The sequence below is a fragment of the Chrysoperla carnea genome, chromosome 4 (assembly GCF_905475395.1).
Source record: "Chrysoperla carnea chromosome 4, inChrCarn1.1, whole genome shotgun sequence".
Lineage (NCBI taxonomy): Eukaryota > Metazoa > Arthropoda > Insecta > Neuroptera > Chrysopidae > Chrysoperla > Chrysoperla carnea.
Window position 1 is genome coordinate 53,326,971 of NC_058340.1, and position 20,851 is coordinate 53,347,821.

The 20,851-nt window shown below is 28.7% G+C and overlaps 2 protein-coding genes across 2 annotated transcripts in view; one reads left to right on the forward strand and one right to left on the reverse strand.

Annotated features, from left to right (window-relative positions):
- LOC123298078 (N-alpha-acetyltransferase 15, NatA auxiliary subunit) overlaps positions 1 to 20,851 on the forward strand; it is a 103,053-nt gene that overhangs the window by 7,310 nt on the left and 74,892 nt on the right. The window lies entirely within an intron of this gene.
- Positions 4,344 to 20,851, reverse strand: part of LOC123298075 — a 54,927-nt gene continuing 38,419 nt past the window's right edge. Inside the window, exon 2 of the mRNA XM_044879971.1 lies at positions 4,344 to 7,714. Coding sequence (XP_044735906.1) covers positions 4,388 to 7,714 — 3,327 coding nt within the window. The 3' untranslated portion in view covers positions 4,344 to 4,387. The remainder of the gene's footprint in view (positions 7,715 to 20,851) is intronic.

Consider the following 20,851-nt stretch of genomic DNA (forward strand, 5'->3'; position numbering starts at 1 on the left):
AATTTGGCTGAATTTAAATTATAATCAAAAAGAAATCAATAACAATAAATGATGTAATTTTATTTATAACTTTTTTATCATAATAAGAATCCAACCATAAAATTTATAACAAATCGGTAACAATCTTGGGAATATAAAACGTAACAAATTAAAGTATTAATTTACGTCTTTTCAAATATTAGGCACTGAAAATTATCTGTTTCTTATCAAGTTTAGCCACGTTTTAATTGTTTTTTCCTTAGAGCAATCTGATTTCCACGGTAATAAGATTGCAAATATACAAATTTTAAAAATGTGTATGAATTTTTTTAATTTAATTTAAAACAATTGAATGAATCAGTGGCGTATTTTAGGACAAGTTGGGCAAACGAAAAAAATCTTTCCTTACAGACCTTTTGATTAGGAGATGATTATACTCAATTTATATAAAAATCTGCGAAATCTTTTACCTACTGCATCCGTCAGTAAGAGTTTCGAATAATAATACTTCAATTTATAAGGTCTGCGTGCCACTCATGATTGAGGAGTGTAAGGTTTTCCTGTTCTAGTTAAAGTCAAAAGGTACACTTTTATTCTGGGATGTATCAGTTAATTTTGTTCACACACAGTTAAATAGCCTGTCTTTGTTACTTGGCATGTTTTCAGCCTTCGTAAAAATTTAAAAAAAGACCCTGTGAGATTTTTTTTTGAAAAGTGGCATCATGGAGTATCTTACTATGGAAATCACAGCCTCCAGCGAGCTGGCTTTGAAATCATACATTTTGTGACATTTTCATGATTTTGTTTACATTTTAATGATTTTTGTAATTACATATTGCTATGCATTTTTTTAATTTTATTCATAATTTTTATCGACTATTTATCTATTCAACAAAATGAAATTTGTTTAATTCTTATTCAAATTCTTGACACGTATCACACAAAAATATATTAACGATTTTGGTCGTAAATAGGATACATTATAGATTATTTATTAAATTTCTTTGATAAAAAGCGTATTTTTTCTATACATAATTCATTTTAGAGTTACGAGTCGTAAATCTAATATGGATTATGTTTAAAATAGGCCGTATCAAATAATTTAGTGGATTATTTTATTTATTTTCTGAAAATAATTTACCTGTATTTTCTCATTATTAATAGCACTAATGAAAAAAAAAACAAACTTTAAGGTAGTATAGCGGTATCGAAGATCACAGTTAACTACTATTTATTTAAAAGATTATAGTTCCTATAAAATTAATTAAAATTATGCAAAATTACATGGACTCTTACGAGAGTCTCTGTTCAATAACGCCGGAAACTGATGTATGTGTCTCTGTTGTTAGAATTCAGTAAGATTAAATTGTACGCACAAATTTGAATTATAAAAAATTCCTTAGATTGTATATATAACGCGTTTATGAATGGTATCATAATTATTAAATGACATAAAATATTACTAAATATGTTTTATTATTAAATGACATAAAATATTACTAAATATGTTTTATTTTTTTTCATAATCGAAATTATAGATAAATTACGTTGTCTTTAAATATTAAGTTTTGAGGTTATGTTTATGAATTTTAACAACAGCTGATCATTGAATTTGACTGTTCAATTTTAGTCAACTGAGTTTGTAAAAATGTTTTTATGGTTTTTAATTATTGTTAGTACGTATTAAATTTGTAAAAAGACAATTCAGAAAAGATTGCTGATTTGAATAAACTGTTTCCTGCCTTGATACTGCTTTACTACCTTAAAATAATGATTTCTAAGAGGCTAGGTATGTAAGTAATAATATAATAACATTTTTCCCGTGGTAGTTGTAATTTATAGTGGAGCTTAACGAAATTCGACAATATTACTGGGCAAGGCAGTTGTTAACGAAAAAAATAGTTTTTGTTAAGAAAAATGCCAAGCTTTGCCCTGTAACTTCTTGATAACGATTGACGCTGGCTTTGAGCGTCAAATCAGTATTCCACTATTTAAATTTGTTGCAAATTATTTTTAAAGATATAGTAAAAGAATGAAACAATTTTGATGAATTGAAGCAACCTTTTCGAAAATGATTGTATCGTCTTTAATATATTATTTATGAAATTGGTTTTCTATAACCTGAAATAAAAAAATTCGACTGATTATTTATTTTCTTGACATTTGTTGAATATTTTCTACATTATCTTTTATGTAAAATTTTGTCACAATAATTTCTCATTTTTTAACAATTATGCAATTTAATGATTTATACATACATGATCTATAAAATTGATTTTCTATTGCCTTTAAAAATTGAACTTGTTGAGACCAATAAAGTGCTGAATAAACAAAAAAAAATAACATTTATTAATTTGCCCTCTGGATGAAAAACCGTATGTATTATTCTGAGTATCGAATTTAATTTACTCAGCACTTAGTTGTTCTTAACAGCAGCTCTATTATGTCTTTATTTACGGAGAAAACTAAAAATATTTGTTAAAAATAGTTATGGCAACTAATTTTATCCGATGAAGAAAATCAAATTTAATAAATTTTTCACAAAAGTATACACTTCACGACCCAATATTATATAAAATGTTTCCACCATCAATATTTCCACACTTTTCGTATTAATTATAATTGGATAAAACGTTTACCTAATAAAATTAATAAATATAACTCACTTTTATTTTATAAAATAATATTAATATTAAATTAATGCATATGGCGATTTCATCAAATTTTTGAAAATATACGTATATACAGTCTGATCTACCAAAAATAAAACGCATTTTTTTCACAAAATACATTTTTTTTAATGTCTCTAAGCTATTGATTGAATATCTATCTAGGCCGTTGATTGAATCTCTTTATACAAAACACCTGTTCGATGTAATAGAGAAGTTGCACATTTTTTAATTTTATTGTTTTTTCGAAAGTTTACTGAAAATTACTGAGAAAAATTAAACAGAAATTCAAATGCCAGTGACGTCAACATATCGTTTTAGTAACGCATCCTCACGGAGAAATGATGAAATAACATGCAAGATGATAAATGGTTTGTTTCTCAACTTGCTTTCACTATATTGAATTATGTTAATTTAGCGTGATTTCGATTAGCTAACAGCCTCAACGGATGTAAATACGTCACAAAAATTATTTAAATATATTTTGTATATAATTAATGCAACTTCTCTATTGCACATTTGTCTAATTTTATCTGTATACAATTGCTTAGTTAGTATCGTCGTTTCCGGTATCAGTTAGTATCTAAAAGAAAAAATATATTGTTGATAGAAAGAAGGATTGCCGGTGTTAAGTCAGCGCTCAGGCGATATAATTTTTTTAACAAATTTTTATCAAATTTTACAACTTTCTAATTTCAAGTTTATATTCAAGGCATGTCCATAAAATATGTGAATATGGAGGGAATATTTTGCATAGCGTGACTATATAAGATAGAATTTAGTTAGAAGGAAGTGTCAGGCTGGTTGGAACACACTTAGAATACAAATTTCTACAACTGAAAAAAAGATTGTCCCGCTGGAAGTTACTACTCTTTAAAGAAGTTACTACTCATGCGTTTGCTCATGGGTTCTACTCTTTGAATCTTGAGCAGAACTCATGAAGAAACGCCAGGAAAACTCCTAAACAAAACGTGACGTTGATTCAATTTATTTTAATTTTTCTATAAAAAAAATGTTAAAAGAACACCGAATTTTAAATATCCTCAGAGTACTCAAGGGAAGTTGCCAGGGGCGTATCCACAGAGGCTGTTGGGGAGAAGTTGAAGGATTTTTCAATCGGTTGGTGTTTCTTGTTTTCCGAATAAATAAATAGAGGAGATCAAATAGATTGTCAACACTTTTTGGCGCCTTAGTTTTACGTGATGACGTTTTTGAATATAATGACTTCTTGTCAAAATATTTTTGATTGAACTTTTCTCGATTAATTTCGAAAATGAATTATGAATCACCTATTTTTTTCTAGTGAAAGGTTAGGGATATAAAAAGTGTAACAGATGGCGGTTTAGGGAGGAAAAAATCTAGCGTGATATATTTTATGGACAGGTTGCTATCTCTTTTCAAACGTAAGATGCGTATTATTTCTAGTAGAACATTTTGTATAAGAAGGCAGGGTAGTCGTAAATTTTTTTCAAATCTTATTACAAACATTTTTTTAAATTTGTTTAAATTTAATTATCAATATCGATTGCTACCCTGCTTTCGAGTGAAACAATTTACAATTAATATACATACAACCAAAAAGTTTCACTTATTTCCTACAATGTGCATAAAAAATTTTATGCACCAGAATTTCAAAAAAAATAATGTTTTTTTTTTTCGTATTAATTAATTTTTGTTAATTGTTCAAGTTATCATTCACAAAACAAATCAATTTATTAAAATGGCTTTTTTAAAAACAATTATCTTTTAACATTTGAGGACGAATAACTTTGTGCACTTCTTTGTCGAACACGACTCCGTCTCAGTCTTTGGTTTGGTTCAGGATATAAATAACCATTCTCTTGTTTTTGTTGATTTAACACAGATGCAACTTGTGGTGTTAGAAAATAAAAATGTGCACCATTACCTGGCAACGGAAATGATATAAATTGTCCTGGTTGTCCTTCACCAACTTTAATATTCCTTTGTGGTGTTGTTTGCTCACGATAACGATTTATATTTTTAGGATGCTGTTGCACGTAACTATTACTAATTAATTGAGCATTGTTATTAGTGTTATAATCTTCAGCGTAATCATCCTCCAAGGATTCTGCATTTGGTTTACGATAATTGTAATATGGAGGTTGTTGACGTTGACCTTCTCCCAAAGACTCCGCACTTGGTTTACGATAATTGTAATATTGGGGTTGTTGCGGTTGTTCTTGTTCCAACGACTCACCATTTGGATTACGATAACTGTAGTATGGAGTTTGTTTTGGTTGATCTTCCTCCAACGATTCAGCATTTGGTTTACGATAGTATGGTCGTTGAACATTTATAATTGGTCGTATTACACCACGATTTACATTTACGGGAGCTATAAATTCAGCATTTGGATTGATTGGTGGTCTTGGATATTTTTCATTAACAAGGATGTCTGATTCCAAAGATATTGGACGTGGTGTAATGTTTGGTATGATTTCACTATCTGGATTTATCTGTGGTCGTGGATTTTGATAATTAACCAAAATATCACGCTCCAATGATATTTTCTTCGGATAATTCGGTGATAATTGACTGTTATCACCAAATTTAATTTCAATATTCCCTGGTTTTATAATTGTTTCCACTAATGGTTTTGCTGTTGTTGAAACAAGTTTAGGTAATGGAGTTGTCACCGGTGGTAAACGACCATCCAATTTTTGTCCAAATACCGTAAAATATTGCTTAGTAATTTCATCTAAATAACCTTCATCTTGTTTCGTATAATATCCATTATGTAAAGGATTCTCCGTTGTAATTTGTGGTAATTTTCGATACGAATTATTTCGTGTTTTGATTGGTAAAGGACTTGTGTTAACAACTACATCATATTCATAGTTATGATCGTAATTTTCGATTGGTTTTAACGTTTGTGTTAGATATTGTGCGATTGGTTTAAGTGTTTGCGTTTTATATTGTTGAATCGGTTTAAGTGTTTGCGTTTCATATTGTGGAATTGGTTTCAGCGTTTGAGTTTCATATTGAACAATTGGTTTGGGAGTTGTTGAATAATAAAAACCAGTAATTGGACGAAATTGATCATCATTGTTGGTTCCACCGATATTCGAAGTTTTTTGTGCGTAATCAGCAATTTGAAAACTGTATTCATAAATCGGTTTTGAAGTTGTTTTATCAATTTTATACTTTGGAGATGTTAAGTACGATTGAATCTCTTGTTGTAAGCGTATAATTTGACTGCTAATCGTTTCTGGTTTAATTGTGGGTCGATGATATTGTAAATTTTGTTTTGGTGTGGGTATGTATAAAGGTTGTTCATCATACGAGGCTGAAGACGTTGGGGTTCGGAAATAATGATACGATGTTTGATCGGTTGTAGTTTTTGGTGTCTCGTAATAATAGAATTGAGTTTGCGGTTTAAATTTGGGTGATTGCCGTGTCGATAAATTATTTTGTCGTTGTTGATAATACGCAATTGGATCACTTGTTACTGAATTTGATTCAATCTCACTATTTGTCGTAAAGTATGCTGGCGCTTTTAATGGTACAGCCGTTGTAGTAATTCGAACGCGACTTGTTTTAACCTTCTTTGGCGGAGTATAAATTGGATTCAAATTTTGTAGTATATCGTTTGTATAGTACGGTTCCGAGTAATCATCGTACGAGGGAGTTGGGGTTGTAGTTGGAATTTCTGTTGGTTTTGTGGTGTATAATTTTGTTTTCTTTACCGTATTTGTATTGTAGTAAGGGATTGTTTTTTCCTTTTCCGTTGTATAATATTGATAATTTTTTGTAACTGGTTTAATTTTGCGACTTGGTAAGGAAGTTGTGTATTTAATTGTTGGCGGAGTGGTTGTAATTGTTGTTTTATCTAGTTCCTCTGTTACAATTTCAACAGGGATGTTAAATGTGATCTTTTCTGGTATATCCGGATCCGGTACATAAATTGGTTGAGGTTTGTATACAGTAGTTGTTTCTAATGTTGGAGGAATTTGAGTTGTATAAACACCAGTTGTAGTTTTAATTGAAGTACTCTTAGGTGTTGTAGTCGTACCTTTAACTTTCTTAGTAGATTCTTTATTCTTGACTTTAGGTTCCAAAATACCAAAGAAATCAGGTGGTGGAGGTAATATTATACCCGGTACTAATGGTCCTGGATTAATATGTGATAAATTACCCTTGGAATAATAAAAACTGTAAGGCGGCGGATAATAAATTGAAGGGTCGTCCTCGTCGTACATGTCCGTTTGATTTCCCGGTGGTGGTAGATACACTGCGTTTGGTGGTAGTGATGCGATAAATGGAGGCAGTGGGCTTAATTTTTGTTGGGATGGTGGTAAGGGGAACGATATCGGACCGTTCCCCTTGCTGAAGTTTCCCGATTTGATAATTGATGATATTGTGTCCTCGGTGGGGAAAAATGGTCCCGTTCCCGGTGCATATCCTTCCGGCGGATATGTCGTGTCGATGTTTTCTGGTAAAGTTTGCGTCGTACCATTGGGTCCGATAATTTCGATTGGTCCGTTATCTTGTAACTGTACAGGAAAGGGCGGTGGGACTTTTGGATGTAAAGGAATTTTCACTTGACGACGTGGTGCTTTGTAATTATCAATTGGAGGCCAATTAACATTACTTTTTGAATTGTGGCTTGGAAATATTCCTCCTTTTAATATTAATAGATGGTCTTCAGCTAACCAAATATCTTCGGCATTTAAACCACCTAAATTTCGACTGTTATCTTTTGGTACTTCTGGATTACCCCGATAACTAATAATACCAAAACTTTTGACTGGTTTTGCAAATAATTCTTTTTGAATTAAACCATATTTGCCTTCTACAACTTGTTGCGCTAGAGTTTTCCTATCTTCATCATCATTATCTTGTATTTTATTTTTTCCGCCACCAGCACTTTCCATTCGTAATGTTTCATCTTTATCTTGTGAATTTCTTAAATGATCGTCACTATTGATTTCTTTTGAGCTGAATTGTCGTTTTGTAGATATTTCTATGTTTCGTGTCCCTCTTACATTTTCAGTCGATATACTGAAAGGTATGCATGTTGATATCAGCAGTACCAAACAAAATATCTGAAACAAGAGAAAACTTTTGTGAATTTCAAATTGTTCAATTATTCGATGAATGCGTAACAAATAAATACAAATTTCAAATCGTTCAAAAATTATGTTTAAAATTGGTTTAAGGTGTTTGTATGCCTACAATATTGTAAAAATATTTTGGACTATATGCATGGTAAGAGTATACATGCTTGTCGTGAAATAATGTGTTATTTTACCTCTCAACTATTTGTCATACAAAATATAGTGTAAGAAGTATTGTTTAAAATTCTGTTAATATAGCTATCTCCCTTCAACCACAATACTATAGTCGTTTCTGTTAATAATAAAATTGATTAACTTTGCGTTATTCTGTCTCAACAAATACATCAATGTTCAGATATTTTTTTGAAAATATCTGACTATATCAGTCACCTAAAACGAGATTAGACTTTTTTGAGGTACACACTTTGTGACCATGGAGGATGGGTTCTTAACGATATCAAAAACAAAAATTCAAAAAAGTTGCACAAAAATTTGCCCCAAAACGATCTTTTCTGGCGGGTTTATTGAGAAATTTTGAAAAAAGGCGATTTTTTGGGAAAACTATTCACTTTTGCTGATAACATTAAATAGGAGAGTTGAAGATAATAATAATAGAGAGCCAACTGGAATTAACATTTTCAGCATATTTAAATGTAAAATTATCTTGTAATATATTGAAAACAAGTTGAGAGACACTATGTATCATTTTGCATGTTATTTTATCATTTCTCCGTGCGGTGGCATTACTTAAGCGAGTGGACGTCACTGCGTTTGAATTTACAGTTTGGAAAAACTATTTTCAATTGTAAAATTATATAAAAAATCAATTAAAACAATTTTTTTGTAAAATTTAGTAAATTTTCGAAAGAAAATAAAATAAAAATCATGCAACTTCTATTTTGCTGTAACTTTTCGCTAAAGTCGTACCAAACTGGGCACTCTGTTTTCGATTGATATTCGTACCGGTTTTTTCGAACTTTAACTCAAGATTAAATTAACACTTGCGCATTGATTAAAATTAATACTGACTAGTTGTTTAGTCGAGAGGAATAGCCATTGTAATCACTGTTCTTGTAACAATGACTTCCACGGAACACACGATCCATCCCGGACTAAATTTTCATGGATCAAAGAGCCGAGTGTATTTGGTTTCGATTTCTTCCCTCGTTCGATATATCCGTAAGTACGAATACGAAAATGCTTAAGTTTATTGCTCTCTCTTTATTTATAATTTAGTGAATTTTTTATAACGCATGTAATTTCGCATACATAAACAGTAAATGATTAAAATAATTAATAAAAAATAAATGGTTATTCTTCATTTGCTCAAATCTTATTACTCTTAACTGAATTAAGTTTTCTAATTTTTAAAGAAGAATTATAAATAATTGTAATTACTATAAACTTTCCTTGATAGTAATAAAAAAAAATTGTATTTGCAATAAATATAATTCTTTTGACAAGTAAAGAGAGTAAGTATAATGTATTAAAAAACAAAAGTATTCGATAAGTGAAATCACAGGATATCCGATTAATGTTTTTTATATTATAAATATTTTTATACGCATAAAAAAATATGTAATATAGGGTCAATAATAATTCCAAGGATTTTATACTATCCTATTAGAAAATCTTCCGGAGGCGTGTAGCAGGGGTTTAATTTTTTTAAATCTTTATCATTTTGACATTCGATTAAAATAAAAAATTTTTTACAAGAAATTTGTGGCTTTATACAGGGTGTTTTTGGCATAAATAACCAAATACTCCCATCAAATTAGATGAAATTTCAGAAATTTTACTTAAGTTTTGGGTGCAGCAATGCCATCTTTGCCAAGTTTTAACTTTTTACCTGCAGAATAAAAATTTTCATATTCGCACGTTTCTCCGTAATTTTTTGCAATTTTACGATAACTATGCATTTTAGAGAAAAGGTAGTTTGGTTTATTTTAGAGATTTTAGAAAAAAAAAGCTTTTCATAAAAATTTTTAAGCGTAGACTTTCATACCGATTTGTATATTTTTGTTTTTCCCAATCTTTCGGATTTTCAAAAAAATCAACATTAATCTTCATGTAGTTGTCTCAATCACATATGGACTAGACATGATAGATATGCGATCATCATAACCAAATTCTCTGTTTAAAGTAAACGCAAAGAAATTTTCTTTTAATTCATCGGTTCGCTTTATTTACACTATTATGTATTCCAACTAAGTACAATTTTATTTTTCATCAATAAAATGTATGACTTTAAACTAAAATCAATCTCTTTCATAGAAGTAATGATTTTGTTTATTTAACTTCAATGATTTTGTATCAATGAATTCATATTTTAAATTCAATCCCATTCTACTGTTAATACAAATATTTAGCTGTACTTGTTCGAACTGTTAGGCAATTGTTTGAAAGTATTTTTACTTTATTTCAAATGAAACGGCCAACTTCGGGATGAGGTTGTCAATATTTTATTTTTTTTTCAGTGTATTATTTGATTATGTTTTCGTTTTTGAACTAAATTCTTAAATTTTAACTTGAACATTTACATATTTTTATTTATTATAAATAAATGAAATTATAAATAATTTCATTTAAAAAACTTAAATTAATTAAAACAGTGATATTGCAATTTAAAATAGTTTTAAATATTAAATAATAGTTAAAATTCAAAACATTTTAAATAATAGTTAATGAATAATAATTAAAATATATAAGAAATATTGTAGTAATAATTAGTATACATTTGTTATTAATAAATTATTAAATAATAATAAATATTGCAATGCTAATTTTTAATAAGTACAATTTAATAAAATGTTATTAATTTTATGAGTTGGAATTAATCAATGCTTTAAAATCGGTTTAATTATTATTTTATAAATACATTTATTGAAATTGTTCTACTTAAATTTTTCTATCTCATAGTTTTAAGCTATTACTGTACAATCTCACGAATCCGACAATTCAATAATCCGATACCATCCGGCAATCGAATTTCATAAAAAATTATAAAAAAAAATTATTAACGTGCCAGTGATGATACTTATTATGAATTTTTCTATACAATCTAGTAATCCGATCATTCCTATAATCCGATACAATCTGGTTTTTAATAGTGCCGGGTTAGTGAGATTGTACTGTTTTTTACCAAAATTAGTAATTCTTTATGACTCGTTTATTTAAATTACTGAATTACAGTACAATAAATGAAATACATATAAGAAAAAATGTTTTATGAGTGATATTTGGCACAGTTGTTTATTTGGTTGTAACAACCAATTTCGTAACCAAAAACTACCCAGAGGCTGCGGCTTAAACACCTCTTTTTGGAGTTAAAAAATAAAAACTATGCGGCTGAGCTATAAATTAGTTTGATTATTGCAAATATCTCGGTTTCTATTGTAAATACGTCAAAAGTGATTAGAAATGATTTTATAGAAAATTTTGATATCCACTTTTTTCCATATCTTCGTATATTTTCGAGATTTTTTCAAAAAAGAGATTTTGGGGGTAGTTTTGCTATTCCTTAAATAGAATTCAATATTTTTTTAATTATGTATACTGCAAATTAATGTCAAAACAAACTTATATTCAAAAATGCAGGTTTCCGTGTTCATGATAGTTTAAATCTTCATTTTATTGGACTACGATGACAAAAGTATGGTTATGAGCACCTGTGCTATTACTTTTCGATAATTAAAATTGAAGAATATAGTTTTTTTAAAACTTTTCCTCTTGTATGTGATAATTATTTAATTTTAATTTTATTTTTGTTTCAGGTAAGGATTGTTCAATATTTCTGTATAGTTAATAACATCTTTTGTAAGTACCTATTGAATTTTTAACCAAATTTAAATATTGGTATATTTTGAATTAACAAAATCATACTTTAAAACTATAACCAAAACTAAATATCCCGAATAAAATATGTTTCAATAGCTTTCTTGAAACTTTTTAATATGAAAATTAGAACATAATATTTATGATAGATCAAAAATTATCTATTATTGTTGATTTTCTGAAATGACATATTTAAGGATGTATGAGCATGACAACAATGTTTGATTTAAAGGCTCAAAATTTGTTTGTAGGTAGTCTTTTACTCAAAGAATATGTGGTTAAAATTTCAGCTTAGGTATCCGTGCAAATTTTTAAGAAAAAAGTCATTTAAATCGATATAAAATACATTGGCTCTTATGAAGGAATCTCAAAAAACGACATATTTTGGAAGTTTTTGATAATTTTCATTTGGAATGAATGAAAACAAATTTAAAAAAAACTTTTTAATAGAAAGTAAACATATTAGCAATGAATTAGAAAAGAAAAAAACTAAGTGTCACCGTCCATATAAGGGAAGTAAGAGCAGGGTAGATTAAGGGTTGAAATTATTTTTATCTTATTTTCAACTTTGATGATGAATTTTGTTATAACTTCATGAATTTAGACGAAAAATAAGAATAAAATTTTTCGATATGTGTCTTGGTTTTCGAAATATCGAAAGCTAAATAATTAAACAAAATTTTCAATTTTCGATATTTTGAAAATTAAGCCAGATATCGAAAAATTTTATTCTTACTTTTCGTCTTCTATCGTCAAGCAATAAAATAAATTTATCTTCAAAATCAATTTTTAAATTTGTGCCCCCACTACCATGTTCATACATCTTTAAGAATTTAATTTTGTTACCCGGAGAAGTTTAATTCAAGTTCAGATTTTAATGGTTGCAAAAATCCACGTAGTTTATAAATGTACTTAGCTCTGCTTTTTTTGGATAATAGGGCGTATCTCTTAAAGGGTCGTTTTAAGATCAACGCATTTGACTTCCTTATAAAAATTTATTTTTAATAAACATGCATAGTATATTTTATGGAACATGTGTGATAAGAGATTTTCATTTGATTGATATCTAAATTAATGATTTTATTTTATGAAATTTGCTGGTTATAAATATTATAATTTTGTAATATGTATAAAAAAAATTTAATTATATTTTGAACATTTGTATCAAAGATGGAGTAACTAGCAGACCTTATAACACATTGCGTTAATAAAAATATTAATATTATTATTAATATTATAACAAAACAACAGATATGTTACAAATAAATATATCATGTTCCGGTATATTTTTATATTATTATTACAGTACAGAATTCATAGATACAGACATATTTTATAATGACCACCATACCACGCCTTTCTAATTCTAATCTTAAAAAAGTTGAGCTATATTTATATTAAATATTATAACTTATAACCTATACAACATGCACGTTATTAAAATGTTATTGGAGTTTACTTGTTCCATTCTCTATCTATTTTAGGATTCTATAACTTCTTTATTAATATTTTCATTTCAATTTTCACTTATTTAACGAATTGATCTATTTTTAATAGAGTATTCCACTATTTTTGAAAAAGTACGTCAAAATGTTGATTTTGCTAATAAAAAGCCACAAAAAATTTATTTCGTAAAAATACACACGCTTTCTTGCCAAAAACTTAAATTAAATTTTAAACCTTTTTTAAACTGTCAAAAACGCGGGCATCCCTTTTGATGACGTAATATGGGTATCACTATATGAAATAACACAAATAAGTTGGACAGATATATTCATAGACATCTGATTATAATAAATATAAATACTTATTATCTATGGATATATTATACCCAGCTGTCTATTCTGAACTAATTGATGGTCTATGACATCACAGCAGGGCTTACCCGCGTCTGTTGGTCGCCATATTGAATTTTAATTACTACCATATCTTCAGTAGCACTCGCAATGTTAAGACAAATCGGTTGACGTCTAAACCATTCAAATCGGCCCTCGGGTTTTGTCTCTAGTGTGCCATATAGAAACACACATATATAGACTATTAAACACATTACCACTCCTTTGCGTTGCTCAGTCGGTTAAAAAGGGCGGAAGTTCTATTAATAACCCAATCGATAGGTTGGAAGAAGTGAAGTTAGGTGAAAAAAGCGAAAAGAGGATCTATACCTCCTCCGGAACTGCAAAATTTCGGACCTTTCTCCGGTTTTCCTCAATAATTTTTTTCTCGTACGTCCTACGACAAAAGCACGGTAATCGAAAAGATAGACCGAAAATTTTATAGACCACGCATTTTGTTGTTATTACGAGTTTGTTGGGTTGAGTTTGTCGACTATAGAGGAATTGGTTGGGTTCTGAAGTTTTTAGCCCTTGCGTTCAAAAATGAGACACTATTACAGAAATTTTTTTCGGTCTATTTTTTCTGGTCTATTTTTTCCTAAATCCCAAAAGCACCTTGAATTTTTATTATGATGATTCTTTACATTTAACCAAGAATCATATTCCATGACATCTTACTATAGTTACATAATTTAATTTTTAGAAGCTTATCGTTTATCTCGTTTCGCCTATAGTTTAACATAAATTATCAACATACTGTTTAAACATTACATTATACAAATATGTACGTAATTTGCATATAAGTTTTATCGAGCCCTCACCATGAAAATTAAAGTCGTATACACGTTTGACAGTTTTTATGATTGTCCCTGTAATGTGTATATATTTATGATTACAGTAGACCCGCGGTAATCCGGCCCCTTCATAATCCGGCATCCCTTGTAATCCGACATAACTATAACGGTAATAACAAAGCAGATTTATTATAAATACCGGAATTCTTCGTGAATGAAATTAGAAAATGATTGAAATCTTTTCACTTCGATATGTAATTTGTCGGATTACAAGGTATTCTTTTTCAAAAAGTTCCGGACTACAAGGGGTTGCAGTTTACAAACGTAGCAGTACTCGATAGTCCGACAAATTCGATAATTCGACACCACTTTGCAAAACGTTTATCGGATTACTGCGGGTTCACTGTATATACTTTTATTTAGTGTAATAATGACTGCATAAATAATTGTCCAGCTGTTTTGTTTTAAAAATCAACCTTTCCAACTTGACTAGGCCAATAAATAATATAGTACAAATATAATAAAATTAAATAACTATAAGGAAAAAAAGATTTACATCTTTGAAATTTGGCAAATTTCTTAATTATTAGTTCGGAACAACTTCGTAACGAAAAATCATCCACTCGGGAAAGGATTAAACCCTTTTTTTGGGGGTTTAAAAAACAACAGTTTTTTTTTATAAATTACAAAAACTATGAACTATGCAATAAATTAAAAATTGCAAATTAGTCATAAGAGCCTCCTTTAACGCCAAAATATTGCACTGGAAACGCTGGTGTCGATTTTATTGTGACTATGACTACGTACACAACGAATAGTAACTTGTATTAGTTTAGATTTTGATAGTAATTTGGCTAATTTGATGTTGCTCCGTTTTAAGCTAAATTCTCATTGGTTGAAATTGAGTATGGTAATGAAAAAAATGAGTGTTCAATACCACATTGAGAGCGGTAATGAACTTTTTTTGGCACGCAAAATGAATGAGAAAAGAATTTCTTATCTCACGGGCGTAGTTAAATTTCTTTTTAAAACATATGTAAAACATTTCGTGATTTTACTATTTTGCTTTTTTACGTAATTAAAGAATGGTTGTATTAAAAAAAAACTTAAATATAATTTTCATACATAAATTTTACATATCTGATTTATATACGCTATACGTAAATCTTTCAAATCCTTAGGTCAATTCGGCTATTTTTATTTTATCTCATAGCAATGCGATTAATTCGAGTACTGGCATCTAACTTCAAATGATCATATCTCCGAGGAAAATTAAGTTAGGGATGCTCAGAAAAGTGGAAAATATTCCCTTTTATTGGACAATAATATGGCATTTTATTTTTAACTATGCGTAAAAAACGTTTAAACAAATTACATGTAATGTTTTCTAAAATTTCATGATTTTTAATTGGTGTAACTTTATTTTTAAACAATATTTGGGTACAGTATGATACTCAAATTAAATGAGATGCCGTAGAGTTTCCTATTTTCATTAGAACCCGAGGTATAAGCGAAAATGTCTAAAAAAGTGCTTTTTTCCCGGTTTTCTCACGAAATTTTCGAATAATTTTTATTCTTATTAATATTATTGAAAAATTCTGTCGAGGGGTTATTTTTTGAGAATAATGTGATCCGTTTTCACAGTTAAATCATTATTGATCTAGCATGATGGGTGGGTAGCGTTATAAAAAATTAAATTGGTTATAAATAGTTGGTGCACCATATTTCGAAAAAACGATATTGATTTTCAGATTCAGCATTAAAAAATTCGCTGAAAACCATAGGTCGTTTTCTTGGACCTCAATCGGCCACGAAAACCTGTTCAGCGGCCTTATTATTACACCATAGCGGGTAGTTTAAATATAATAGGAAATTATAGAAGTACCAGTACACTTATAAACAGTGTTTTTTTTAATTGAAGTATAAAAATAAATTAGATTTAACTATAATTAGCTAATAATAAAAAATAAATATTTTTATGTCACGTTGTACACATTACATTCAGTGTTTTGGTCGAATAAATAGTTGTATTAAATCAACTAGAAATTCAATTTAAATAATTAGTTTTATTTTTATACTTAGGTGTCATATCTTAATTCACTTTTACTCTTAAATATCATTTTATATATTAATTCACTTTTTTATAGCGTAATACCAATTAAAATAATAAAAAAATCTACCACGCGTTTTTATTAGCAGGTAAACACACCGAAGCGGAAAAAATAATAGGGTATTCCACTATTTTTGAAAAAGTACTTCAAAATGTTGATTTTGCTAATAAAAAGCCACAAAAAATTTATTTCGGAAAAATAAACACGCTTTCTTGCCAAAAACTTAAATTAAATTTTAAACCTTTTTTAAACTGTCAAAAACGCGGGCATCCAATTTGATGACGTAATATGGGTATCACTATACGAAATAACACAAATAGGTTTGACAGATATATTCATAGACATCTGATTATAATAAATATAAATACTTATTATCTATATATATATTATACCCAGCTGTCTACACTGAACTAATTGATGGTCTATGACTCATACCGCTATGACATCACAGCAGGGCTTACCCGCGTTTTAGGTCACGCGTTTAAACATACAGTTTAAAAATTACGATTTTTAATTTTAATATTTTAAAAGAAAAAAGTGCTTTTCTGACTCGAAATCAGAATATTAAAGTATATTTTTACATAAATTTTAACTTCTTTCAAATTTCATGATCTATTTTTAACTAACGATAATAATCTATTAAATATCGAAGCCATCCCACGCTTCGATATTTAATAGTTTTTTATGTGTTAAAATGAAACTATTATATTCTAGAGAAAAATTCAGCTAGAATTCTCTAATACTGTCGGTAGGGTAAAAGCCTGAGGCGATGTGTTTCGATTTCTGGGATTGTCCCCCTCCCTCCATATAAGTACATGATAAGATTTTTTGAAACTCCTCTCCCCAAAATGCTTACGTAAGTAATGAATAGACACTAACGAGGTTGCACATTGGTTTTGCGCCTATTGTGAGAACCCTGCATGGGCACGCTACGGCTTTGCAAATAAGATCGTGTAACAAGCGCTGTGAAACTCATTTTCTTTCAATAATTATGTAATTTTATAAGGGTTGTATTATTTGAAACAATTTACCTGAAATTTTTTGCCAATGTCTTCAAGTTTAACATTGACATAATGGCAACAAAGGATAGCGATAATCTATTAAAATTTGTAAAATATAAAATAATTGAGTTCATTAAAAAAAATTCGTAGATCCCAGCCTAAAGGTAAATTAATAATATTTATTATCTGATTGTTTGAATAATATGATTTATAAAATAAAAATATTTAAAAAAAAAATAATATATGTAACTTATGATTAAATATTACAAAATAGTATAAAAATCATGACTGACATGACGGACGGATTTCTTTTGAAAAACTACGTATAAAATTAATTGATTAAAAATTAAATTGACTGATAGAATTGAACAGACTGACAATACAACAGTGTTATATAGAGTGTCCCCCCCATTGAATACGCAGCATTTTTATTAAAAATTGTTTATAACAATTTGTGTCCGTTGTTTCGACATGCGTGACTCGCAGAACCAGCTTAAATTTTTTTACTTTAAAATTTTTTTTCTAAAATTAATATTTATGACGTTATAACGCGTTTAATGTTGCATTACAGATAATTGAGAATTTTTTTTTGCACTAATTTACGAGTAACTAAGGTGAGTTTTAAGAGTAACTAGCTAAAAAATAGTTATATTTTTGAATAAAAAAAATTCCCTGTGATTTGTTGTGACGTCTTAATATCCGTTGAGGTTAAGAGCCAATCGAAATCACGCTAAAAATCACATTTTTCGGCTTGTTTCCATGAAAAATTAAGTTATAATATATTGAAAATAAGTTTTGAGACAAACCATTTATCATTTTGTATGTTATTTTATCATTTCTCCGTGCGATGTCGTTACTAAAGCGATATGTTAACATCAGTGGCGTTTGAATTAACATGTTAGAAAAACCATTTTCAATTGTTAAATTACATGAAAAATCAAATAAAAATGTTTTTTCGATATATTTTCGTCAGAGATTTTCTACGAAAGCTTGAAATAAACTTTGACTTCTGTATTAGAATAAAAAAAGGGCCAATATTAGCGTTTAATGTCGAAATAAATATTGTCAATAAATGCGCTAAATCTGTTTTAGGGAAGGACACCCTTTTAATAATTATTATGGTTGATTGGGTATTGTTGACCAAAACATAATTTTATTTTTAACATGATTATCACCTGAATGTGGGCCTCACATTGAACAAAACAAAGGTATAATCATATAATAATAACACTTAAAGGCACGTGGATATATATTATATTTATACCATGGTTTTGGGTGGGTCTTTTTCCCGTTCTCTAATGAATGATATAACCTTGCCTGCGGAGTTACAAAGAAATGTAACAACAAAAAAATTAGTGCAATAATAAAATAACACATATTATATTATAAGTACAATAATTGATATGCGGATGTCATAAAAAATGAACTTATTTTAAAAAAATTACAATTATTTTTTTTATTGAAATATAATATTTAGTCAATCAGATTAATTTATTCAAATAAAAAAATCTAAAACGGAGGTCACGTTTATTAAATAATACGTCTTAATTGTTTGTATTAGCATTCTTTTTCCCTTCCCACTGGAAAGTACTTGTAATTGGTCTGAAAAGCCAAATCGATATTTTCAACATACTATTTTTACACTTCATTGTTAGGTATGTTCGTTTGTCGACATTTTTCTCGTGAATGTATTGTAGAGGCAGATTATCCGTAATCGAATTTTCTCTAAAGCAAATTAGTCACATGATCAGGATCGCGAATTTACAAAGGGGCGCGCTTGAGGAAGTTTTTAAGTATTAGTAAAAACTTATAATATATGGCCGCTAGAGGGGTGTAGATGGGGTGCTTGTCTAGGGCGTTCTCGACATTTAATTCATCTCTGATGAAAGGTGACAAAATCCAAATAGAAATTTTCAGCATATCTTTACGTTTCATGATCAGAACAATGTATCAACACCGTTTTTAAATTGATGGAGTAACATCAAGATGCGCTGAAAAGACTGTTGAGAACATTTCAAGTAAATAGCTTTAAAAATTTAAAGCAAAACTTTTATTTCTAATGATTCGTAAAAGCTCTTAATTTCAATATATTTTATTTCAATTATATAAATGACTGACAATTTCAACTACACAAATCGACACAATGACCTACATTAAACTCAAATAGATTGAGTTCTATAGACACTTTAGAATACAATTAAATCTCAGTACAATGCTACAGGTGATTTATAACTACCATTAAAATAAACCAAAATATAATTATTCTCTTATTAGTTGAGCCGTTTTTTAGTTGTAATAAAAAAACTGGAAAAAACTGAATAAACAGAATTTGAAAAGTGGATAAACACATCATTTATCTATGGAGATAATGATTGTTCCAGCATAAGCTGCAGTACATGTTCGAAGAATAATCTATGAAGGCTAACAAGACCTTTTTTTTAATGTTTTTTCTCCCTCTGGGAAGTTAGTCGTGTGTACTACAGGGATCGCACTCACTCGACTTCAGTACCACACCGACTATGTACTGCCAATTTATTTATAAAAATAATTTAGAATGATACCCTACTAATTAGAATTATATACCACCTACTTATAAAAAAGTATTTAAGGAATTTCCTTTCATATGAACGTTTTACCTAAAGTTAACCTACATACAAACTACAAACACAATTAAATACTATTTGCTAATAAAAATCTATAGAATTATGTTTATATGCATGGTTTTAATTTGATTTAATTCGATGAATAATATATGCATTTATTTTTTTTTTGTACAAACAATAATAAAAATCAATTACATAAATAAATATAATAAGAATTTAATTTTGTTGAAAAATGTGAATATTTAAGTATCTCATTTGTAAATAACAATGTTGGTATTTAATGGAAATATATATTTTATAGGTTCTGTATTAAATAACGGATATTGTTTAATAAATATTTTAGGTGCCCTTGCTTTTGTAAGCAATAATATAAATGAAACCGAAAAAATGTTGAAAAATTTATACTACCCTAGCAAAAATATTTTTTCCCGGTGCTCGACAAAACGAGGAGCCCGCTACGCGAAACCGTAAAGATGAATTATCAGAGTGTTGCAACACAGAGACTTATTAAATGTTTGCCAAAATAATTTTTCGATTTCTAATTCAGTTATATTTTTGTTAAATAACAAAAAAACTGTCTATGAGACTTGATTGTTATAGGAACAGATATTTGACCATTGACCATAGTGGCCATTGTACCATGTTATTTGCAAAGAGTCAATAGAACTTTTGATTATAAATGCAGTACAAAAATATCATTTCAATAACCATTTAATTCTTTTTTGCTCTTGTTTGGTGGTGAAACTATCTAAGAAACATTTTTCTCTACTTGATCAAGTTTCATATCAATCGATAGGTATTTTCAAGAAATTTGTGGTTAGATTACTATCAAAAGGGCTCGTAAAAAAGATTTTGGATGGAAAGTTTTTTTTTGATACAAAGTTATTAATTTTTTTATTTGAAGATTCCTTCTACAGAAATTAGAAAAAAGTTCATAAGAATTTATG